Consider the following 24926-nt stretch of genomic DNA (forward strand, 5'->3'; position numbering starts at 1 on the left):
GCAACACTACCTTGAGTCCGACACGTCTCTAGCTTAACGCGTGCGATACCGTGCACATTTGGGGCCACATCCTACACCTAGCCCCAATTGGCAGAAATATAGCAGCCCGGCCTCATTTAAGCGTCGTTGCTTCGCTCGTGAACTTTGGAATATATTGGTGCCTCCCGCTTCTTAGTTCTCCATGCCGAAGCTCTCACCAAGCCTCAAGGCCCTTATAAATGCCGCCCATTCCCGTCCTGGCCCAGTGCCTGCACCACGGCATATAGAATCGCTATTCCACAAGATTGAGCGCGAAGCCATAGCCAGGAGAGTAGGGAGACCGTCATGGCTAGCTCTTTCAACAGCGGCAACCATGACCATGAACTCACCAGACTCAATGCTCGTCCTATACAAAGTGGCCAGCGCGTCGAAGCCAGTGGAGGAAGGCGTTGCAATCGCAGAGTTTATGCGAGAGGTCGGGCTAAAGTGTATAGGATTTAATGGGGTACGTCAATTTTTTTTGTTCCGAAGGAAGCTGCCTGGGCTGATTGCGGCAGGTCCCACGAACAATAAACATGCTCAACGCCTTCCGCGGCGCCCTACCGTCCTCGGTCGTCTCCTCGCTCTCCACTACCCCGACTCGCTTCCCCACACCCTCGAACGTCGACTCGATAAACAATCGTGGTCGCCGGTTGTGGAACTCGATATACCGACCTCTTGAAAACAAGCTGGAGGCTAAGCTCGCCGACGCCCACCCCGACCTCCCCGTCTTCATAATTAGTGGCGAATATGGCGCATTATTCACGGACCCTCCTCGGAAAACTGGAGCGAACGTCGGGCGGATAACCACTAGTTTGGTCGCGATTGCTTGTTTAAGAGCACAACAGGGTGTGGGTCCGCAGGTGCTGAGTCATGTCTTTGGGCTGAGAAAGGCGTTCGAGGATGGCACGTGGAAGGACGAGCCGAATGTCGGCGAGGAGGAGGGTCTGCTTTGGCTGGCCACCGATGAAGGCTGCACGTGGGCTTTGGAGAAGGTGGACGAGGTTGTCGATGCGCTGGGGGGTGGCCAGGGTTCGACCTTTGCGCCTTTCAAGGCGAAATTATAGTACTACCGTGAGTGAGATCTTGCTCTACGCAATGTCATCATTTCGAAGGGTAATGCACCGCCCCTACTTTTCTTACAACCATCCTGAGCAACCATTGTGCTGATCGACATGCATCACCTACTCATCTCTACTTCATTCTAATCTGCATTGCTTCCCCTTATTTGATCTACAACCTTACATAACGGAATACGATATTCAACGGGGTTTAGAAAGTTTATCGCCAACATTCTGAGAGAGCTAAGCTTCCATATACATCAGATTGGCATATCGAGTGACACCCAGAAACCATCTTCATCCGCAAGAAAGGCAACCTCCACGCCCTACCAATCGAGTCAGAGCAGGTGCTCAGCAACGAGTTCCACCCCATCTTTGACCTTGCTCATAGGATCTCCCCCTCACAGTTGGGTACGCTAGTATTTTATACCATGATAAGAATTCCGTATGCATCCCGGTTTGCTTCGAAGTTTCTGACAATTGAGCATATGCTGGATTGGGAGGTGCAGCTACGGTACGAGAAACTAAGCTACAACTAGCAAGGAACGTTGCACCTATCACAAGACCCGCGTCAATGACCCGTTTACGCTAAGGGTGGTGTGAAGCACGAGCTCTGCGAACTCGCCAAACGAATCAAATTCGCTTGGATGCCATCATCTTTTTTTAGAAGGTGGTGGTAGCATGACAATACGGTTTGTGGAAACCTTTGCCCAGAGGCTATGAGAGCAATACCCCGCTCCCCGAAGAAATCAGTGCTGGAGCTGTTAGTATAACCCCTTCGACTACATGCCCAGCCCTACGATTATCCTCCCCATTGAGGAATGCTTCAAGGTCGCGGCTGGGAGGGACAGCGTGCAGAACAACTCCGGATCCCGTTTTGTTATTAGTCAGGGCAATTGAAGGCATGAGCTTGTCGCATATATCCAAATCCATCAGTTTATTCGCTTAGCCCAAGTCGTCTATAACTTCCCATCATGAAACATCGCCGCATACCCAAACAACTTGAACTCGAACCCTAACACAGAAACTGAAGCGAGTAAGAACACACCATCCGTCACGTCCCTTGCTCTCGCAAATGACCTCAGCCCCATTTTAGCGAAGACGGAGAAATCAGGTTGTTGAAAACTGGGAGCCTTGCCCGAGGGAAACTTGGAATAGTTAGCACTAAGGGGTATTAATGAGGAGTTATATCAGGTTCGAAAAATGGGGGGAATGGGGTCTAGGATTGGGTTACTAGAGAAGGGGAATATAAGGGATCTGGAAATATTGTTTATCGGTAAGTGAGTGTGTCCGAATAATTCGAATTGGTCATGTTGAACGCGAGGAGATACTGGGTAAATGTTGGTGCTCTATCGCCGTTCAGCCGCAGGCACAATCTCTTGGGGTCTCTGGAATATGCGCCGAAATAGGTGGTACGTTGAGCCTCAGCCTATTGATGGCTGGCGTTGTTTTCTAGAACACCTTAGACCATCCGACACTGAAGGATGGAATATCCACTTGAACATGTGGTAAGTTAAGCCCAAGTCTATCTACTGGCACATTGCCTTTCCAGAATGCAATATCAGGGTACGGATCCGCACATGAAGTTCATCTCATCTTCAATAGACTCAGGCTCTGGCGCAATGCTCCCAACTCTCCGTTTCGCTACGATGTTTATCTTGAACGATGCTATGATTAGTTTCACAAACCTGGGATTCTTTTTAGCAAACGAGTAACCTAGGGAACAGAGGGCTTCTTTAAACCTACTGAATTCGAGACAGCTGCTAAAGCAAGGCGCGCATTGGCAAAAACGAGTTGGAGAACTGTGCCTAGAATGTTAATGTTACTTGGCTCGCGTTGCCCGAAAGTGGCTCTGCTGTCCAACTTTCGACCTTAGCATCCCTCCTAAACGTTCGTTATAGGGGAAAGTAGAAAGTGGCAAGTGGTTACTTAGCATTGGCAAGAATCCTTCGAATTTCGCACACGACAATTCGGTTAGGGTCCAATCAGGCTCGTCAAGGCCCCGCAAGCGCAAACCACCACTAGCTGAACACATCCTCTCTCAGCCTCACCAGACATCCGTGAGTCACCAACAGTGCACTTGCCGCTCGAGTTCTTTCAATCTACGTGTCTTTTGGACTTGCTACCGTAGACTAACATTCCGCCTGCGGCATACTGTATGCCCCTGCTTGGGAAAAGCGTTGACGTCTTAGGAGAGTCGCGAGGAAATAAGCTGACATCCTTAGATTCTAATTCTCTCTCGCACTTTATTTTCTCGAACTCTCATACCAAACCCGAGGGGTCTGGTGTAGCCGAGCCTTGACATGATACGGAAGGGGAGGTTTTCGAGGCATAACAGCAGGATCACTGTCGACCATGGTGATCCATCCATATCTTTGACGATGATCACTTGTTATTAATTCTAATAGGCTCAAATGTATCATGTCGGCCACGTATCTCCCTCCTGTGATGATGGGGTTCGAAACAATTTTCTTGAACATCTATCTAGCAGGGATGAACGAAGAGACTCTGGCGCTTCTAGCAATCGCGGAGACACACCCCAAGCTCACCCACTTTATCACTACGTCGGTCCCGGCAGGCCTCCACAACTCAAGACATGGCCTATTAGCCGTTAATGAAGGTGATGACCTAGAGTTGAACGGTAAAGATGGAATACCATTTGTACGTGAGCAAGCGGCTATCCAGGCGCGTGGGGAGAGCCGAGGAGCTATTAGTGAGGCAGCGGCCAGCCTGCAGAGCATGGCCAACTTCTGTGGGAATCAACACATAGGCTTCCCTAGGGTCGCCAACTCGGATAGAGACTTCTTTCGTGACGAGGGTGCCGTCTGGCCCAAGGTGGGTGAACTCGGCCGTCGCGGTGTGACCGGTTCTCGCAGTTGCGGCACGAAAGGGTCTCGAAGCCGAATTCTTGGCACCCACTTCTTCCAGGGTTCATGGAGCTTCCTCGGTCGGCATCACCACACGCTTCACACGTCACGCTCCGAAGCGACGTACGACCACATTCACGGCCCGACCCTGCGCTTCTCCACGTCTAGAACCCCGTACGTCGGCGCTAAGAATATCAGTCTGGGTGGCAAAAATGACCGCCCTACTCCTTCGGCCTAAGAAGCATTTCGCCGCCCGCATTGCCGGCTTCGTGGACGACTTCGATGGCCTTCGCCGGCTTCTTGCGGATGGGTGAGTTCACGTACATCCCTAAGCAACTACATAACGAGCGTCAGCTCGCCGTAGAGAAGCCTACCCGTCGGTGCGTAGCGATCTCGCAATCGCTCAATCACTACCGGCTGTTCCTACCGCGGAGTACAGCCGACACCTCCAACGCAGGTGTCCAGCTTGTAATCGCCTCCTCTCGGATGGTTGCTGCCCAATGACGCACCTTCTCAACCTGTATCGACAGAACCCTCAGCCGGCAAACGCGCCGCTATTTTGTCTACACGAGAAGCCCTTCTCCCAGCAGAATGTTATCCAGCTCCTACGCAATCAGCTACGACGCTGCAACATCGCCATGCCGGAGAGGTATAAGGGCCACAGCTTCCGCCGGGGAGCCGCGCAAACGGCGCACGACAATAGCCTCAGCGAGGACCATATCAAGGCACTGGGATGGTGGACTTCGGGGGACCCGCGGCACCTGTTTGCCTTACAGCAGCAGTTCGTCTCAGGAAGACTGCCGCCACTCTCCTTCCCTATCCTACCTCCTCCTACACCTTAAAACAACAACACTATGGGCGCAGGAAGTGGGCCCGGGGCCATCTCTCGCCCGGCAGAACTGGCTAAGCGAGATCACGTACAGCATCAGTCTCAGCCATCCGCCTCGTTCGAACAGCACCGGCTCGATCTAGCCTAGCCCCTACGCCTCCTAAACATGCTACTATACAATGTCCAACTCCATATACCTCTGCAGGGGATTGGTGTAGATATATCACTGTCACAGGTAAATGAAAAGCAGAACATGTTTTGGGTGTTACGCTGCAACTTTGCAGCCTGGAGTAGCAGCGGCGTATCTAATCATGGACCCAAATATGCGTCAGAAGAGCGATGAACGGGAGTTAGTATCTGCAGCTGTTGGGGTCTATATGCACGTTCAAGAATATGTGCTATGCACCACCCTTGTCGCATCAGCTAGGAACTTCTGGTCTAGAATTCGTACTTCACTCACCCTTTAGCCCTGGCTAAACTTCTGCCTAGATTTGCTACCTTTTACGAGGGCGCCACTAAGCGTAAAATAGGGCCACTCCGTATATATTGCACAGATAAGTCTGCCTAGCTTCTAGCTGCACACTCTCGCTACGAGAAGCCTGAAAGATCGCTAGTGCTGTTTGAAACTACCGAAGGATTCGCCAATTGAAACAGCTTCCATTCGTTTGAGAGGTTCTCATCCACCCACTCCGCATCATGTAGTAACCAATTCACCTTTACCATGACTTGGTGTAACTTTTGGTTACTGATTGCCATGAACCACCAATAACGCCTGGTCTCCTCCTTCGAGTTAAGGACACGGTAGAAAGATTGACAGATTTCCCCGTGCGTGGCGCACAGGCTCTTTACTGTTTCAAGAAATATTTGGCGATCGCGGCGTTTCGGAGTTTTTACTCCGCCAGACCAGTGAGGACTCAGGGTCATCGGATAGCTCTGGCGCAATATCAATATCATCTTGATCCTGGTATGATTGGTGATCGAGGATCCTCGGGAAAAATGCTGCAAATTGTAATGGAACATATTCGGCGAAGCCCAAGTCGATAATTCTAGAAATTCTATGTCAGCTTTAACAGTAGAATAGTCGATGGAGATATAACCAACCCAGAAACATTATATTCGGTGTCTGTGATGATGTTTGTCCCGGAAAGATCTCCATGAACCATAACCCACGGCGAGCTATCAAGCTCGGGGATCATGTACTTGCGGATAAGGCTTCGCTGTCGGAGGCAGTCCACAAGTTTCGCCGTACGGAGCTGTCCATTCAGGACTCGCTTGATCTTACGGTCGATCGCCTCAGCGACATAGACTTCAGCGGTTGTTTTTCCTACTTCTCTTTAATTAACCGGAATAGGAATAATAAGTTAGGGACCTACCCGGCTTTTGCAACCGACAGGCTGTGTTAATCGTGAAACAGCTAAGCTCTTAATTATCTTTTCCCGTTGTACTGTATTTTGCGGTTTCATAGTCGTTCCAAACCAGTGGTTTTCCTTCAACCCACTCATAGGCAATGAAAGGGAAGCCGATTGGATTGTCAATCGACAAGCTATAACCAACCACTCGGGGTACCAGAGGAATGCGGCTTTGTATGAAAGCCTCCCATTGTGCTAGCTCATTGGATAAGAGGCGGTCGCGGTTCTTAGATTTTCTGAGATGATAAGGGAGCCGAAATGCGTACTTAATGCTGTCTGCGTACCCAACCACAAAAATAATGGATTGGCTGCCTGAAAACGGTTTCGTATCAGATTCAAAAACGAAAGTACAGCTTTTTCCCTCCCTGAACCTGGACGCTTGTGCCAAGATACCACGGGTAGAGATGGTCTGATGTAGCTCGCTCCAATCGATGGAGGGGATTGATGGAGCCCATATGATACGGCTACTTTGTTCCGTAGCTTTGCTTGACGATGAATGCAAGGGTGGCGGGGGCATCTCTATTATTCACTGTACATCTTGCCAAGCCTTTTCTCTTATTAGTTTAAAAAAGGGCTAGATTAATGTCTAATTAGCTTATAAAACTTTCTACTACTTTTATAAATATTCTAGATTTTTAAGGCAAATAAATATATTTTACTAGGTCTATTACTATATTTTAAGTGTTTTAATGCAATATTATAATGCTATGTTCTGTTATTAGTAGGCTAAAGTTTACCCCTTTGTTACTGTTTACAGTTTTAAGGTGTTACTAAGCTAGAATTAGTGTGTTAGCGTCTGTATTCTAGTACTGTCCCCTTTTCTTAGTTATATCTGTCTAATTCTAGCTAGATATTTGTAGATATCTGCTAACACTATTACTTAGGCTTAGTATGTCTTCCTAGCCTTACTATAAAGAATGTTAAACTTATTGCCTATTATCTAACTTTGCAACTAACTAACATAGTGCTCTGTATAAACATTATTAGTAGCATAGAAGATTTATTTGTCTATATCTTTATTTTTCTTTTATTATTGCTAAATTATTCTAAAAAAAATAACACATTTTTTAAAAAATTAATTCTAACCTACTAATACAAAGAGTATAGTACAATGCTTATAAAAAACAATCTTTTTATTACTAATAGATATAAACTATATCTCCTACTTCTTTGCATCTAAATATGTTTAATTCTGTCTTAATTAGTTATATTTTTTTAATATTTACACCTACTTTTTTTTTATTTACTTAAATATTAATTAGTTTACTTTAACTTTTACACCTTTATTTTTTTTATCTATTTAAACTTTTAACTTTAGTTAACTTCTCTACTATTTACTATGTCTTACTATACTCTAATTATATTTACTTTTTAGCTTTTTATATTTCTTAAGCTTAATCTAATTAATACTAAAAAACTATGCTTAGCTGTATATATTATAAGTGTACTTTACTATTTGCCTATTAATCTTAGCCTAATGCGCAATCCTACTGCTATGTGTACAAAATGTAGTGCTTATTATTAGATTAATAAATGTTTAGCTAGGTCTACTACTAGCTAGCTAAAATATAGGCTCTACTGCTTTTAAAAAGATATTTATTTAAAGTTTTATTAAAACTTACTAGTTATTATCTAAAGTTTATTAAATAGTTTTTATATAAAAAGTGCATATTTTTATAATAATATTTATATATATAATGCTTTTCTAGCTTTTACTTCTACTAACTACACTACTACAGATCACAACATGTGTAGGAATAGTGTTAGGATATTTTAGATTATAGAGGAACTTTACTACTTATAAGGTTTATTAAAGCTTGCTTAGAGAGTTACTGCTAGCTACGTGTAGTTATACTTTTATAACTTAAAGTTTACTTTAAGTACTTAGCTGCAGCGTAACTAGAATTTAAACTTAGACCTAACTTTGTTATAGAAGCTTATGCATATATTAGAGGTAGATGCCTATAATTTATAAATTTCTATTTATAAAACTGCCTATAAAAGACTAAAGAAGGCTAGGTGTAATAGTTAAAATATTTAAATTATTATAAACTCTTAATTAAAGCTTATTATTAAAGCTAGTGCTAACTAACAATAGAAAAATCTGCTAGTTTTAAATAAAGTTACTAGCTTAATTATAAAGAATTTTAATAAGAGTATAAGTTATAGTCTAATTTTGCATTATTATAATAGTAATAACTCTACTTAATCTTACTTTTAAGTCTATTCTTTTTATCTTACCTATTAGCTTCTTTATTATGTTCTTATGTTTTCTACTAGTTAGCCTAGATTCTTTTTTAGGCTTATGCTACATAATTCTAATAAAGTCTAGAAAAATCTTTATATTACTAATACTATGTTTTATTAATTCTATCTATTTCCTTAGAAGAGTTATAACATAGTACTCTTTACTTATAGCTAATTATTCTAACAGTAGATAATAAATTACTAGGTATAAGTTAAATAAAAAAAGCTTTATTAGGTTTATAATAATTAGTTAAAACTCTAAGCAGATCTCTATTAGAGCATTAGTAATGCTTTACACTAGAATAATTTTAACCTATAATTTATTAGTATTTATACTATACTCTCTTTAAGTTACATTAGTAGTAGTTAGTTTATATCTTAGTGTTACTAAAATTCTATAGCTATTATCTAGAAGCTTAAACACTTTTTTTTATTTATTATATTTACTATAAATCCTAAGTAGCCTAAGATAATAGTAGAACTTAACTAGCTATAGTGTGCTTTAGATTAGCCTAATATAATTACTTAAATATTTAAGTTGCAGCTAGATTTTTTAATAAAAGATATTAAGTTATAGCAAGTGTTTAGTTGCTTTACTAGCATTATTTATATAATTAAGTATTAAAAGTAGAGACTTCTCTATGCCTACATCCTACTCTTTATGCACCTAGATAATAGAGATTAGCTTCTATTGCCTAATTTTATTAATTATGTTATATAGGCTAAGCGTCTAACACAGTTCTAGAATTCTAATAGTATTCTAACTAATATTATTATAAAGTTTATAGTACACAGTCTTTACAGCAACTTAAATCTATCTACTAGCTGCATGCAGGTGTTTCTTAAGTTAGAGTAGCCTTTTTACTAAAAAAGATTTTTAAAGAATTTTACTATAAAAACTATAGTAAAGAAGAATAGTTATTTAATTTATTATTAGTAAAATAATAGCTAAGTCTAGATAGTTAAGTATAAACAATATAAAGTTATAGTTAATAATTAGTAGATTATTTTTTATAGTTTGTTCCTATCTAGGTAATATAATGCGCATGTTAATATAAAAGTCTGCGCATCTATTAAGGCTATTAAATACATTTATAAGTATATATATAAGAGCACTAACTAGGTTACTGTTTATATCTAGGATTAAGACAAGGTTACATCCTACCTACAGTGTTAGTATATTAGCTCTACTAAGGTAGCATAGCAACTGTTTAGTTTTTCTATACATAAGAAGTAGCCTTTAGTAGTTTGTCTAGCAATTTATTTGCTAGAAAAACATGTAGTATTCTTTTAAGATAATAACAACATAGATGTAGTACATAGTTGTATAAAAGGCGCTTAGTTAACTTTAATAATGTAGTTTTAGTATAATTTCTAGCACACTAATAAGCTACATTTACTATACTAGGACTTTTTTATAGATTACTAGTAAAATTTAGCTACACATGCTTAGACTTAGTATTATAAAACTATAATGTCTATTAAGTGTATATATTTTTGTAGTCTGTCTGTAGAGGAGCGCTTTTATTTGTAAATGTTGTTAACTTATATCTCTAGGGCAACTAGCTTTAGTAACCTATGTACTATATAAAGTAAGCTTTATTTAATGTTTAAAGACACTTATTTAGCTTATAGTTTATTATAAAAAGACTAATCTTAGAATTATATTTTCTAAGAACTTTAACTTATAGCTACTAGCTTCTTATTATAATAAATATTTATATAGGCGCTAGTATTTAGTAATATACTTAATCTAGTAGCTATCTAAATAATGTTTTATGCTAACTTCTTAAATAATCTACATTTATAAATAGCCTTTATTAATTCTCTTCTTACTAAATCTAAGCTATTATAAAATTACAGCCTATAAATTCTAAACTAGATGCTTTTAAAGTTATATAGTAAAACACTATTTTAATTTAAAATGCTAATGCTTTTATATAATTAAATTTTTATTACTGTTCCTTTCTTAGTATATAAGCAGATGTTATATAATAATATTGCTAAGTATACTACTTTTACTAAGTCCTATAACTAATTAAATTGCAGTTAGAAATTAGTGTTTAATACTATTAAGTCTACTATATGTTTAGATCTAAATAATGCTTAGTTTTTTATTTAGGGCTCTAGTAGTACTAGTAAAACTTTTTTTATTAAACATTATGTTTTTAATTTTAGTCTTAGCGTAAGATTGTTCTCTGTGTGGCTTTATCTAGTATTACAGCGCTACTTCTTCTAGGTAGTAGAACTGCGCACTTAAGGTTTAAAATACTTATTAAGATTATAAAGAATTTCTTTTGCACATTTACTATAAACTTCTCTACTTCTAAGCTGCTTTATAAAACTAGCTTTATTATCTAAGATAAAGTTTCTATGCAGCACTAGTTATATTTTAAGGCTGTTAATTAAAGTTTTTATAATATACTATAAAGTAAACTACTTTTTAGTAGCATTTTATTAGTATTTAGCAGTAATTTTTTGCAGATTCTGCTAGTTATACCTAAAAGTAGCTAGAGTTAAATAGTGTAAGCATGCCTTTAATAGTTCCCCCTTTAGTGTTGTTTTATAGTTCTAACTTTAACTAAAAACATAAGAATGCACACTAAAGCTGCAAATTAGGCTTATGTAGACTAGATACTCTCTATATCTAGAGATAAGTAAACATATGTTAATCTGCTCTCTAGTGTCTAAAAGTTTGTCTCTACAAGTTGCTTTTATTTCTATGTGTATTTATTAGATATGCTGCGTGTATTTTTAGACCTTGCTGTTACTGTGTGCTTCTTTTAACAGCACTGTATCTTTATAGTCTATAATAAGGTAGTTATAGAGATTAATAATATCTTTTTTAGGCATTTTAAGAGTAATGTCTAGGAATTTATGTTTATAAATAAGGTATATTAAATAGAATTAAATAGTGTTAATTAACTTTTAAAGAATTTATTATAGACATTTAATCTACCTAGTTTACTTTTTACTAGACTTTATTTAAAAGTTAGGGTCCTAGTTATTTTACTTTAGAATCTAGATCTTAAGGAAGGTTTATGTAATAAAACCTAATTATTAGTTACTGCCCTAAGTTAATAAGACGCGTTTATAACTAAAAAGATCCTAGAAAGTAAATTTAATAAATAAATGTAAACTATTACTTAAATTAAATTAGTATAAAAAAATTATAACATCTTACTTTTTTTTATTATACGCTATTAGATACTTATCTAGTTGTGTTTTATAATGTCTATTAATAAATTACAAGGCTAATTTATAAAGATTGTAGGTGTGGACCTAAGGCATCTAGTCTTTACGCATAGACAGCTTTATATTGCGCTTTCTAAGGTTATAACTGTATCTAGCATATGTATTTTAAACTAGGCTAATTTAATAAGGCGTGTTATTAATGTTATGTATAAAGAGGTGTTGTTATAATCTACTTAGTTATATGCTGTGTTTTATGCATGTATTAGTAATGCCTAGGTTACAATCTGCTGCACTTAAGGCGTAATCTAGCTAATTTAGCTAGGCGTAATTTAAAAAAGGCTTTTTTTTATTTTTTTTTTTATTTTATTTTACTTTTTCTACTTTTTTTTTTTATAGCTTTTATTTTTTGTCTTTAATATTTATTTTACTATAGGTATTACTTATAAGCTGTTTAATGTGTCTACTCTCTGCTATGTTCCTGCCTGTAAGTGTTATACTACTAGTAAGCTATAGTCTAACCTTAAGAGAGATCTACAGAGTTAGTATTAGTAGGCTACTTATTAATTAGTTGCGCTTTACTTTAGTCTTACTAGTAAAAAAGTGCAGTTAGTAGACTATTTTTATATAAACATATGTACTATTACTCCTTTAGTTACTAAGCTAATAGTGTTAGGCATATAACATCTCTCTGTCATCCACCTGTCCCCTACTGTATATACTAGAACATTAGGGTTGTCTACTTAATTAGCTATTTAATGTTTCTAGTAGTTTTATAAATTAGACATAGTAGGGTTATTATTAGGATATTAACCTCTAATATTTACTTACTTTGTAGACATCTTTCTAGGGTTAGAACAACGTAGTCTAGGAGTAGCCTCTTTAGGATAGTCTGCTTTGTGTTCTAACTTTATCTAGTACTAGATCTAACATTTCTTTATTTAAATTTATCTATAATTAGTGTCTACTAAGGCTAATGTTTAAAGCTAATAGTTTTAATTTCCTTTAGCATGTTTATATAGACAAGGTTATGCCCTATTTGTGACAGCGTGTACCGCCTCACATGCTCTGCGGCATCAGCTCCCTCGCTTGCGCAACAAGTAGCACGCTAGTGCTACGAGTAGCGCCTTAGCAGGGGGCACACATGTATATTTAAACTCGCAGAGCAGCTCCTCTGCTCCTTAGTTTAATCTAGTTGAGTTACACTACCTCTTGCTTGTAGCTTGAGCATGCCGACCGTGACACTATTATTATTAGGCGTAGTTAGAGGAATTTTATAGTTCTAAACCTTTAAATGTTTAGACTTAGCCTTATGCACATTAGGTTAGTAATTATATCTACTAGAGTTTAGCTATTTGCTTACTAGAAATCCTAGGCCTGTACACTCTCTAGTTATAATCTATGTTGTTTTTCTATAGCTAACTAGTATTCTAGTTAATTAGCTTACTTACTTTTCTTCTTACCTATAGATAATAATCTAGACTATAAAAGTATTTTACCTAAGATATGCTTTAAATCTAATAACATGTGCCTTATGTTTTTAAGTAAATATTTTAATCTAGAGACTAATAATAATTATTAGATAGCATAGAAAAAATATTAAGTTATTACCTAAGTTAATAATAATACTATTTAGTAAAAAAGGGAGAAAAAATAGGAGATATAACATTTATAGCAGCAGAAATATTAATTTATAGATTAGATAACCTGCTTAACTTAAACTAATATCTAGCATCTTATAGTTACGCGTAAGGATAGTTTATATAATTATTAACGTACTTCATGGGCGAGTCGCTCACACACCTAAGTCGCTCACTTTTGCCAAGACCCCACCCTAACAAACTCTATTATGGCCCATAACAACCCGCTCTAGCACTATATAGTACAGTACAGCCTAGAATATTATTTAGATACTACTTCTACTTCTTGCTTACACGTTTGCGTGTTATGCCTAGTCTAATTGCACTATCTGCAGCGCCTTTAGGATAGCTTACCTACTTTAGCTTGCACCTGCTTCTTTGCCTTCTTCTTATTACTGCGCGCCCTAAACTCCTTTAGAGCTGTTAAGTATAGGCTTTTCTAAATTATTAAGGTCTCTTCTGCCTTAATCTGCTTTCTTTTATATAATTTATGTTATGTAGTAGCCTTATTAGCTGCTTAAAGCTTAGTAATTTCCTATTACACTAACACTAGCTTATACGTAATTATTACTGCCCCTTTTAAGACTTTCTTAAACACCTTAACTATAGAAGTTAGTAAACTATTTATATACTTTTAAATTTTTATTTTTATAAGTATTAATTGCAACTTAAGTTTTAGAGTATTGCTTAGGGTTTATAACTACTAAGGCTTATTATATATAAGTAGTAGTAGTAATAGAGTGCGTAACTTTACATTAAAGCTTATTATAACTTATTATAAGTTAAAAGAAACTAATCTAGCGCTTTAAAACCCTTCTTAAATATTACTAAAAGTAATTATAGCATTATAAGCTACTTTAAAGCATAGTAGAAACTTTATTTTTATAATATAAGTAATCTAGTTATGTATAAGGTTTTTAGCTTAGTACTTATATACTTTTTTTAAAAAAGTAAAACAACCTATATTAAGTAGCTATAAAAAGTGTAATAAGTAAAAAAGCATATAAATAGTAATAATCTTATTATCTTTATAGTATTACTAAAAATAAAGTAAGTTATAGCTTTTATAGCTATTAATAACTAGCAGACAGTAGCTGCTAACAGTACACTTCTTTATATGCACGTTAAAGTGCTTTAACTAGTCTAGACTAAGCTAATTAGTAGTCTAGCTACACTTAGAGATTATAATAACTTAATTTTAAAGTAGATTTTCCTTTTTATACTAGTTTAAAAAGTAGTTACTACTCTAAAAGATAATAAAAAGCAGAATAGCCTACTTTTTAGCATTAATGCCTTAGATAGCTATTGTTTACTTTTAGTTACCTAGCTAGACTGCTTTTAGCTGTCCTTATCTCTCTGTCACGGTATCCTCCCCGGATCCCAGACATAACTGTATTGGACGCGTACTAGAGTATTATTAGTGCACGTCTGACACAAACACAACACAACACAGATATAAACTTAAGCATAAACTGCCTTAACACTAACTAAACCTAGAACAGGCTTAATTTATACCTAAAGCGCTTAGACTTCTAAGCTAAGTATTTAATTACTAATTTCCTTCTAAACCTTTCTGTTCCTTACATAACATCTTGTACCTACTATAATACCTTATGTAGTAATTAAACTAGACCTCTGTAAAGCTCTATAACCTTACTTGTGCACAATTATAATATTATGTTATGTTAAAACTTTAGCTAAGAATAGCCTCTAAATCTAATTTAATAAGCTTAGTACTTATATAACTTTAAGCTATTAAAGCAAGCTAAGAAGCTTTCTAAAAAGCGCTTACTTTATAAAAAAGCTGCTATGTTATAAGCTTTAAAGCTTTTTAAAAGGACTTTAAAGAACAGCTTTATATTATTAAGCAGTTTATTTTTGCCTTAACTTTTATTATAGTAGTAGGAACTAAGAACTTACTAGCCTTAAAGCTTACCTAAAAGTCTAGAGATAGCTTAACTCCCTTCTGCCTAACACTGCCTACAACCTGTAACCTTTTTAATCTAGTAATAAAATCTAACTAACTCTCTAATCCCCTGCTATTTAATAGAAAATAGAAAGACCTACCTTTCTTTCTACACAAGCTCTAATATAAACTTAAAAGAAATGTAGACTAATTTCTCTTTAAACGCTTCTAGTTACTATATGCCTACTTTTAACTTAACTATAATGTAACAGCTTTAATTAACTTACTAATAAATAAAAATATTATTAACTTAAATTAATTTATAGTGTTTTTATAAGTAACTTATAAAGACCTAAACAAAGAGTTAATAGCCCTAAGTTGCCTAAACACCTTATAATAAAAAAAGAAAAGCTTTACTTTACACTTTACTAAGTTTTACTAACTTACATTTAATATAGGCCTAAATAAGATAGGTCTAATTATAGCCTTATATAACTCCCTCTTAACTAAACTGCAACGCGCTATAGTAGGAGAACCCCTTCTAAACAACCTTAACGCGTATGTAAACCTAATTGCTACCTATAATAATAACATAAGGTTCCTCCCTGTACAAGCCCTAATACACCCCTAAACTAGCGCAGTTATAAATAAGAACTCTAATATAATAAAAATTAATTTAAATTATGCTTTAGTTAGTTCTAGAAAGTGTAAAGATTATAAAAAAAAAATTAATGCTTTAAGTGTAGTAAGCATAGTTATATCTTTTAAAACTACTTTATTTCTCTTTTTTAAGTCTGTATAAGTAGCGCTGCTAGTACTTATTAAAGATTCTTACTATTTTAATCTTGTTTTTATAAGGGCTCTAACTTATATTTAAGCCCTAATCCCTCTTGCTACTCTTAATGTAGCTGCAGCTATAGCAGTAGGAGCCTGTAAAAAGGCTTGTTCTAGGGCTAAGTTGCCCTCTAGGACTAATTTAACACTAGATCTTTGCTAACCTATAGGCTAAGTCCCCTACTAATAACTAGAAGTACTAAGTTAATATTTTTATATATTTATAACAAGAAACTATATTAGCCTTAATATAAGCTTTTATTAACTTAGGAGTAAATAGCATAGGTTATATTAATAAAGAACTAGCGCGTAAACTAAATCTTTAATTAACACTACTTACTTAAATAATTTACTTAACTAGATTTAATAGAAAATAACTTAAAAAAGGTTTTATTTTTTATACTATAACTATTATAATTACTTACTAACACTATAAGAAGCAGATTAAACTCTATATAATAAATATAAAATGTTATAACCTAATCCTAGGACAACTATAGCTGTATTAGCATAAGGTTACTTTTAATTACTAAAAGTAAGTTCTAAACTTTAACTCTTTTTAATGCTAAGATATATACTTACACTTACACTTAAACAACACCTAAATAGCACTTAATATAGAAGGTCTCTAGACCTACTTTTTAATAACTTAGAGAAGAACTACTTAAGTAAGGCTAATAAGCTAGGCCTCTTACTAAGATAGGCTATGTAAAATAATTTAACAACTACTTAAACTTAAAAAAAAAAAGCTTTTAAAGAACCTTTACTTACTTAATTTAAACATAAACTAGGACTTAAACAGCAGATAGACATCTGCTACATAGGACCTGCCCTGTTTATAACCCTAGCTTAATAACTAGATTACAAAATCTATGTAGTTACAATTTCTAATATAGACTAAGCTTTAGCTCCCTAAAAACACACTAACTTAAGAATAATAGTCCCTTAAAACTACTATAACTTATTACATATTTTTTTCTAAGACAAGTCTAATAAGCTTTTAATATAATGTCTATATAATTACTAGATAACTCTTAAGCCTAGTAAACAACCTAGTTATAGGCTACTATATAAGATGTTACTAAATAAATTAAAAGTGCTCTAAAAATACCTTAATAAGAACCTAGAGAAAGGGTTTATTTAAGCTAGCTTTTTACTAGTAGCGTTACTTATACTATTTATAAAGAAACTTAGGGGTAGGCTTTAATTTTATGTTAACTACTAAAGACTAAACACTATTACTATTAAAAACTAATACTTAATTCCCCTTTTATAGAAAACCCTAAGCTAACTAAGTAAAGCAAAGTATTTTATAAAGTTAAATATTATTGCTACTTTTAATAAGCTAAAAATAGTAAAGGGTAATAAGTAGCTAACAGTGTTTTAGACCTAATATAAACTATTTAAGTACCTAGTAATGCCCTTTAGCTTAGCTAACACGCCTAGTACTTTTTAACATTTTGTAAATAACTTGCTCTAACCCTACCTAGACATGTTCTGCACTGCGTATATTAATAATATTCTAATTTACAGCAATAGCCTTTTAGAGCATAAACAGCATGTACGCCTAGTGCTAAAGGCTATAAAAGAAGCAGGTCTATAACTTAATATAGATAAATATAAGTTCTACTAATTAAAGGTTACATATTTAGAATATGTAATTTTTACAGATAGCATCTAAATAGACCTTGTTAAGGTTTAGACTATGCTAGATTAGTAATACCTAAAGGACATAAAAGATGTTTAAGCTTTTATAAAATTTACTAACTTTTACTAATAATTTATTAACAACTTCTTATAGCTAGTAAGCCTTATAATTACACTTACTAAAAAAAAGGTTTAATTTAACTTTAATCTAAATTACTAATAGTTTTTTAACTAGCTAAAGAAAGCTTTTACTAAAGCCTTAATACTCTACTACTTTAACCTTAAACTACTAATACTTGTAGAAGCTAATGCCTTAGACTACATAGTAGCAGGAGTTCTTTTCTAGACTAAGCTAGACAGGACTATTAGGCCTATTGCATACTTCTTAAAAAGAATAAGTCTTGTAGAAGGTAATTATAAGATCTATAATAAGAAATTACTTGCTATAGTACGCTACTTTAAATAATAGCAACCTAAACTAGAAGGTGCAGCGCATCTAATACAGGTTCTATCTAACTACAAGAACTTGCAGTACTTTATAACTACAAAACAACTTAGCTACTAATAAGCCTATTAGTCTAAATACTTATTTTATTTTAATTTTAAAATTACTTATTATCTTAGTTAAGATAGAGGGAAACTAGATGCTTTTATAAGGCAATTCTAAGACATTCTTGCTTAGAAAGAAGTGTAAAAGGCTTAACACTAAACTCTACTCTAACTTAAGCTATTTTTAGACCTTAACCTAAATAAAATAAATTAGATAATTAATTAGATTATTACTAATAAGTATTTAAATAATAAATTTATCTAAGAAACCTTAGACCTGCTCTAAAATAGCGCTAGTTAGTTAAAAAAGGTAACACTAGCTAACTATAAAAACTAAAATAGTAAGCTGTATTACTGTAACTAACTTATAATTTTTAATTTTAACAAACTAAGAATTAAACTACTCTAAATTATACACAACTCGCCTGTTAGAGGACACCTAGGCAGAGGAAAAACTCTTAACCTACTATAGAGAGAGTACTACTAGCCCTACATGTTCTATACTGTACGCTAATATGTATTATGTTGCTATACTTACTATAAAGTAAAGGCCTTTTAAGAAAGGTATAATAGCCTGCTTAAACTACTTTTAATCTCTAAATAAGCTTAGAAAGACATATTAATTAATTTTATTATAAACCTACCTTTATCTAAAGGGTACATAAATATTATAGTAGTTATTAATTACTTAACTAAGTATTAACACTTAATACTATATTCCTCTATAACTGCCTCTAATATAGCCTAGTTATTCTACTAATACATATAAGTTTACTATAGCCTGCCTAACATAATTATATTAGACAGAGGTACGTAGTTTGTCTTAGCCTTCTAGGACAAACTCTGTAAACAGCTCTAAATTATCCTCTATCTATCTACAGCTTTTTACTTAGAGACTAACAGCTAGACTAAAAACATAAATGCTGTAATAGAATAAGTCTTACAAGTGTACATAAACTACTAGCAGAATAACTAAGTAAAATAGTTAGCTACAGCACAGTTTAAAGCTAATAACATAACATCTAAATTAACATAAGTATCTCTATTTTTAGTAAACTATAGATACTACCTTTAAATAAGATTTAAACTACTTATAAATACCCCCTAACTAACTTATTAATTTATATAAGTAATAGATGTAAATAGACTTATTAATAAAATTTAAAACATATTTAAATATGTTTATAAAAAGCTTACATAGGCTTAAGCTTTTTAATAAGAGTATGTAAACTAATCTTAAACCTCTGCCCCTGCGTATGCAGCTGGCAAGAAGGTCTAGCTAGACGCTAGAAATATTTAAATAAACTAATAATTAAAAAAACTTAATTAAAAGAACTTTAGCCCCTTTATAGTAGCCTATATAGTCTTATTACATGCTTACTAATTAATCCTACCTAACAGCATAAAGATACACCCTGTGTTCCATGTATTGTTGCTGCGCTAAGTAGCCCCTAAATCTAACTATCTACCTAGACAGCTAAACCTGCTACCTAAACCTATTATTATAAACAACAAACTAGAATACATTGTAAAAGACATTAAATAGATCTAGTTTAATAAAAAAAACATATCTATAAATACTTTATAAAATAGACTAGATATAACAAACTATTATAAAAACCTGCAGAAGCCTTATAAAAAAACTCTGCAGTAACCTAATTCTACACCTAATACCTATCTAAACTAAACTTATACCCTAATAAAGACAACCTAATGCTAGAACTACTAATGTAAAGAATTCCCTTCCTAATAAGGGGGGGGGTACTGTCACAGTATCCTCCCTAGATCCTAGACATAACTGTATTAGACGTGTACTAGAGTATTATTAGTGCACGTCTAACATAAATATAACATAACATAGACATAAACTTAAGCACAAACTGCCTTAACACTAACTAAACTTAAAATAAGCTTAATTTATACTTAAAGCGCTTAGACTTCTAAGCTAAGTATTTAATTACTAATTTCCTTCTAAACCTTCCTATTCCTCACACAACGTCTTGTACCTACTATAATACCTCACGTAGTAATTGAACTAGACCTCCGTGAAGCTCTATAACCTTACTCGTGCACAATCGTGACACTCTCTAAACTTATAATAACTACTCTAGTAGATATTTAGCCTATTATAAACTCTATTTTGTTAAAGTTATATATGTTGTTATCCTAGATGCTATACTTAGCTTTAATATTTTTTATAAAGTTAAACTAGCCTTAAATTACTATAAGATTTTTATAAAAAGCTTTTTTATAGTTATACTTACACTTAAACTTTACTTTAAGCTTTAAGTAACACTTAATAAACATATTAAGCTAGTTTATGCTAACATAGCTTATATTATACTTAGCATATAAAGAATTAGCTATATTAGCTACAGCTGCTAGCTAGAGGGGAAATCCTTACGCATCTAGCTTAAGTATATGCTAAATAATTACCTACTTCTTATTATTATTTAGCTTTTATAAGTTAGCTATATAATTAGCTTAGAAAGGTTGTCTAGTGTGTTAGTTACTTATTATTTTTTAAAAGACCTTATAGATAGCTGTAGTGTGTTAGTTAAAAAGTATTATATCTTATTTAAAAGCTTAAAGTGTAAGCTACATCTAACATTCTTTTAACACATTTAAGTAGTGTTGTTAGAAATGCATTAGTGTAGAAAAAGTAGTGTAGTAGGGTCTTAGTAAAAGTAAGCAACTTAGGTGTGTGAGCAACTTGCCTATAAAGTATGTTATTTTACTTAATTTTATTCTTTATTAGTGTTAATTTACTAAAGTTTATAAGTTACTTTACACTTATTTATTTAAAGTCCTTTTATTTACTAACAAGCCTAAGCTGCTATTAGCTCTATATCTGTTACATTTGTTAAGGCTAAATATTATTATTAGTAGGTATTATACTGTTATCTGTTTGCTTTGCTAGGTAGCATCCTGTTAAAAGCTGCCTACTATCTAGCATGTAGTCTCTAATTTTTTTATATAAATTTTTTTTTTTTTAGGTATTTATAGGCCTAAGCGCCTTTTTATAGTGTTGTGTAGTAATTACTGTTGTATTAAAATCTATTAGATTAGGCTAGAGATTGCTGTTATCTAAAAAAGTTATTTTTATACTACTTGCGTTTTTTGCTCTTAGTGTTGCTGCTAACTTTCCTACTATATTTTTATATGTTGCTACTAGAGTTCTTAATATTACAGCTAGATTTCTTATATTTACTGCTAGACTTTATGTTACTTAACTAGATTTTAACCTTACTATCTATTTTCTCTAATTCTAATTAGTCTAAATCTAGCTCTGCTTCTAGCTAATTAGCCTAGGCAATTAATAGTAGAAGATTATGCTGTTTTTTAATCTTACAACTATATTTGCACAGCTAGCTAATAGAGTTCTCTATCTTACTAATAGTATTAGTTATACCTGCTACTAGACTCTGCATAAGTTAGGAACGTCTAGCTATTAACATCTAATAGACATTAACAGTATAGTTAAGATTTATGCTAATATTACTGCTAGAATTATAGTAGCTTGCAGCTAGAGTTAAAAGGGCTTACTTTTACTTTTAATAGTATTTTAAAGGCTTAAGTTCTTTGTCTAAGAGATTATTTCTAAAAATCTTATACTTTTTAAGTGTAGTGTTAATTAATTACTAATTACTACTAGATGCATATTTTATATACTGTAAAAGTCTAGTAAAGTTAGCTGTGTATCTAATGCTTATAGTTATAGAATAAACACTTAGCCTCTTTACCTTTATAATAGCAGCATGTGCATAAACCTTTAAAAAAGCTTTAAATAGTAACACATATTAAAAATTTTCTACTAGATGCTGCACATTATTTATAAAGAATTTACTTAGCCTTTACTATAAACGCCTAGATAGCCTTAGCGCTCTGCAATTTATCTATGTTTAGAGACATAGTAATGCTATTACTGTGCTTATTTACCTGTAGTTAAAAGTATACTAGCTAATTTTATAAAAACTAGTGTAATTTATAGAATGCATTAAAAAATGTTTTTTTATTCTAAATAATCTAACTATTTGCTACTAGGTTAGTCTAGTAGTTGTTCTAAATAACTTTTTTACTATTAACTATAATAATCCTCTGTTTTTTAGACAGATTATATTTAGATAAGGCTATATTCTTAGATTTATAAAAAGGATTAGTTTAAGTAGGCAAAGTGTAGCTAGATTTAGTAGGGGTTTAGTGTTATGCAAAATCTCCTAGTAACTGCTATCTAAATTTAGGCAGGAAGAAACCTATAAGATTCTATCTTTACATTAGGTTTTCTCTAGCTAATTAATATAGCTTTTAGAATATAAGAGCATACTTTAATTTTTAGTTTATGCTAGTATCTAGCTAATTTTAGTAGTTCTTCTGCGCTTTACTATTATTACTATTACTACCTCTCTTAATATTTTTACCTTTACTATTACTAGTTGTATTATTACTATTACTTTTAGTAGTATTTCTTTTATCTACATTATTATTATTATTCTGCAGTTTTTTATTACTTAGACTAAACTATAATAAGTAACTATTACTTAAATAGTTATTATTATCTACTACCTAGTTATTATAAACATTATTTATGTTTATTTTATTAGGATTAGCTATTAGAGTTGCTAGTTTTAGAAGTTTTTTGCTAGTAAACCTAGTGCGCGTAGATTAAAGCACTTAAAAACATTAGCATCTAGGACAATTCTATAGTATACAGCTAGATTGTTATTAGAAGTTAGTAGTTACTTTACTAGACTTAGCTTTCTTAGTTTTCTTACTATTAAGATTGCTAAGGCTTAGGCAGAGAGCGTTAGGCCTGTTTACTGTCTAATGTTAGTTGTATTTTATTATCTGCTAGCATTAGACTAGTTATATATACTTACTCTTACTTATTATTAACATAGAGCCCTTTGTTAAAGTTTTATAGTTAAGTAAAGAAGTAAGAGAGGCAATTAGTAGACATATATTAGATGCTGGCCTGTGCGCTAAGCGAGACGCCTGATTATGTCATCCAAGCTTCCGAAAAGGAAGGCTAATACCTGCTCGTTGTAAACAAAGTGTGTAGAGGGTGAGAAATGCAGGAGCCGCGTAATCTCGGTCTCTGGTATGACTAAATGTCCGGGGACTCAGGGTTTAGCAATTATACATCTAAACTGCTAAAATTGGCTGTGGAATATTAGCCATAAAGTCCAATAGTTGCAATAGCTATCCCGTGCGCTGCTAGGTCTGATCCGGAGGCTGTGGCGCGAAAATCCACGGGACGCTAAGTCAGCAAATTATGGGTACGTGCATCGCGCTAGGCATTTGAACAAGTCTGTTTGAATGGAAACGCACTGACGCGCGCTATCAGTCCGTTCGTGGGAGGGCAGGCCCAGCTCTTTGACTCTCCAGCCTCAACTGCAGATAATATTCTACCTCTTTGCGACTCTGTCAATTCACCATTTCTGCCTCGATTACCCCGTATTTCAGTGCCGAACGATCGTTGCATTGTTGTGTAGTACAAAGTTCGAAAGTGTTTGTGCACGGTCCAGCTCCGGTTGCAGCGAAGCAGCGACGACCCCCGCCGACGTTCCCAAGTTGGAACGTAAGATGCCGAGTACTGGTGCGGCGCGGTTTGAGGAAAGCATTGCAGAAAGGCTGACCGGCTTATATTCTTTTCATATTATCGACGGATCAACTGGACTGCCCGACGTAAGTCACGATTGCTATCTTTCTTGGAAGGGTATGGGAGCTTCCCCGAGTGTAACTTCGGGACCCGTCAAGCCAGAGTGTGAATGTGTATTGAGAATTAAAAACGTTTGCGACTCAGACAAAGTAAGGCATCACATTTTTACACTCCCATGAGCCAGTAGTATTTAGCTGCTATTGTGTAGCATTAGTACGGACGGGTGCTTGTTAGTTGGTATTGTACGGAGCGCGTACCTTGTCCCAACGGTATCATATTCCACGAACCATCGTCTCCAATAGTAAGAACTCCCCGTCTTGACAGCCTTGGTGACCATGTGCCGGTAATAGACGATCTCGTGCCCGAAGTTACCACTTTGAGAGTTTCATTCAAGAAGAGTTTTTCTCCATCCGCTCCAAGATTCAAAATCTCCGACGCTCTTTGCGAGTCAGCACTAGAAACCGTTTGCTCGCCCTTTGTAACACACCAAAATGTGTCCTTGGGATGCATATGCAACCACGGATTCTTGCCGAACTCGTATTCTAACTCGTTCACTGGTGTCAGGATCCACTGGTGCTGAGTGGGATCAAACATGAAGAGGCTCACGAGCGTCTGGTCTCCGACCTTACACTCCCCAAGGGCTAAAGGACGCCCATGCAGAACAGCATGGTGTATGTGCGAGAGTAGATCCCTTGGCTGGGAGTCGTCAGATTCCAACTCCCCGAGGGCATAGTCCAACCCTCTCGCGTCCCTGTATTTCAGATACCGGACCACATTCCTCGTCCGTCCGTTCGAAAGAACAACCTCGATTTTTCGAGGTACGGGGATCTGCTCGAGAAATGACTCTTCGGAGATGTTCGTGGGCCAGTGCCGCTCGTTACAAGACCACGCCTGTAGCTCGTTGAGGAGGTGAACCAATTCCAGCGGCGAAGTCAACTGACGCCGCATAACGGAGGCGACCACCAACTCTAGCAGGTCTATCCTCTCGAGGGTGACGAGCCTGCGAACAAGTGTCTGGAAGAAATAAAACCGAATGGGGTCCCTGCTGTCTTCTTTTGCTATCGGCTC

General features: G+C 35.0%; 6 protein-coding genes across 6 annotated transcripts; 2 read left to right on the top strand and 4 right to left on the bottom strand.

Moving 5' to 3' along the window:
- Positions 1-28: 28 nt before the first annotated feature.
- BDR25DRAFT_266735 (uncharacterized protein) lies at positions 29-1146 on the top strand. The gene is made up of 2 exons (XM_033687007.1): positions 29-484; positions 537-1146. The coding sequence occupies exons 1-2, from the start codon at positions 182-184 to the stop codon at positions 1083-1085; spliced, it is 852 nt and encodes a 283-aa protein (XP_033544579.1). The 5' UTR covers positions 29-181; the 3' UTR covers positions 1086-1146.
- Positions 1147-1339: 193 nt separating this feature from the next.
- Positions 1340-2012, bottom strand: BDR25DRAFT_358427 (uncharacterized protein; the record flags this gene model as incomplete). The annotated part of the gene is made up of 6 exons (XM_033695948.1): positions 1340-1405; positions 1439-1463; positions 1510-1614; positions 1641-1721; positions 1766-1815; positions 1863-2012. The coding sequence occupies 6 exons, from the start codon at positions 2010-2012 to the stop codon at positions 1340-1342; spliced, it is 477 nt and encodes a 158-aa protein (XP_033544580.1).
- Positions 2013-2038: 26 nt separating this feature from the next.
- Positions 2039-3436, bottom strand: BDR25DRAFT_358428 (uncharacterized protein; the record flags this gene model as incomplete). Its single annotated transcript, XM_033695949.1, has 10 exons — positions 2039-2147; positions 2183-2243; positions 2314-2426; positions 2453-2508; positions 2541-2604; positions 2660-2842; positions 2906-3104; positions 3136-3181; positions 3235-3266; positions 3340-3436. The coding sequence occupies 10 exons, from the start codon at positions 3434-3436 to the stop codon at positions 2039-2041; spliced, it is 960 nt and encodes a 319-aa protein (XP_033544581.1).
- A 64-nt stretch (positions 3437-3500) lies between these two features.
- On the top strand, positions 3501-5307 carry BDR25DRAFT_395189 (uncharacterized protein; the record flags this gene model as incomplete). The annotated part of the gene is made up of 8 exons (XM_033698357.1): positions 3501-3930; positions 3956-4120; positions 4145-4256; positions 4311-4682; positions 4723-4874; positions 4903-5003; positions 5060-5146; positions 5199-5307. The coding sequence occupies 8 exons, from the start codon at positions 3501-3503 to the stop codon at positions 5250-5252; spliced, it is 1473 nt and encodes a 490-aa protein (XP_033544582.1). The 3' UTR covers positions 5253-5307.
- Positions 5308-5558: 251 nt separating this feature from the next.
- BDR25DRAFT_291722 (uncharacterized protein) lies at positions 5559-6701 on the bottom strand (the record flags this gene model as incomplete). Its single annotated transcript, XM_033688609.1, has 3 exons — positions 5559-5821; positions 5877-6081; positions 6221-6701. The coding sequence occupies 3 exons, from the start codon at positions 6699-6701 to the stop codon at positions 5629-5631; spliced, it is 879 nt and encodes a 292-aa protein (XP_033544583.1). The 3' UTR covers positions 5559-5628.
- Positions 6702-24104: 17403 nt separating this feature from the next.
- On the bottom strand, positions 24105-24533 carry BDR25DRAFT_157711 (uncharacterized protein; the record flags this gene model as incomplete). The annotated part of the gene is made up of 1 exon (XM_033683986.1): positions 24105-24533. A coding segment is annotated over one exon (429 nt), but the record flags the coding sequence as incomplete, so codon positions are not given.
- Between the last annotated feature and the right edge of the window lie 393 nt (positions 24534-24926).

The sequence above is a fragment of the Lindgomyces ingoldianus genome (genome assembly GCF_010093535.1).
Source record: "Lindgomyces ingoldianus strain ATCC 200398 unplaced genomic scaffold BDR25scaffold_28, whole genome shotgun sequence".
NCBI classification, from domain to species: domain Eukaryota; kingdom Fungi; phylum Ascomycota; class Dothideomycetes; order Pleosporales; family Lindgomycetaceae; genus Lindgomyces; species Lindgomyces ingoldianus.

What these genes read in the sequence shown, in the direction of transcription:
- BDR25DRAFT_266735 (XM_033687007.1), top strand. Translation starts at nt 182, where the DNA reads ATGCCGAAGCTCTCACCAAGCCTCAAGGCCCTTATAAATGCCGCCCAT. An exon ending in AGTGTATAGGATTTAATGGG is followed by an intron (nt 485 to 536) that starts GTACGTCAATTT and finishes TGATTGCGGCAG; the next exon opens with GTCCCACGAACAATAAACAT.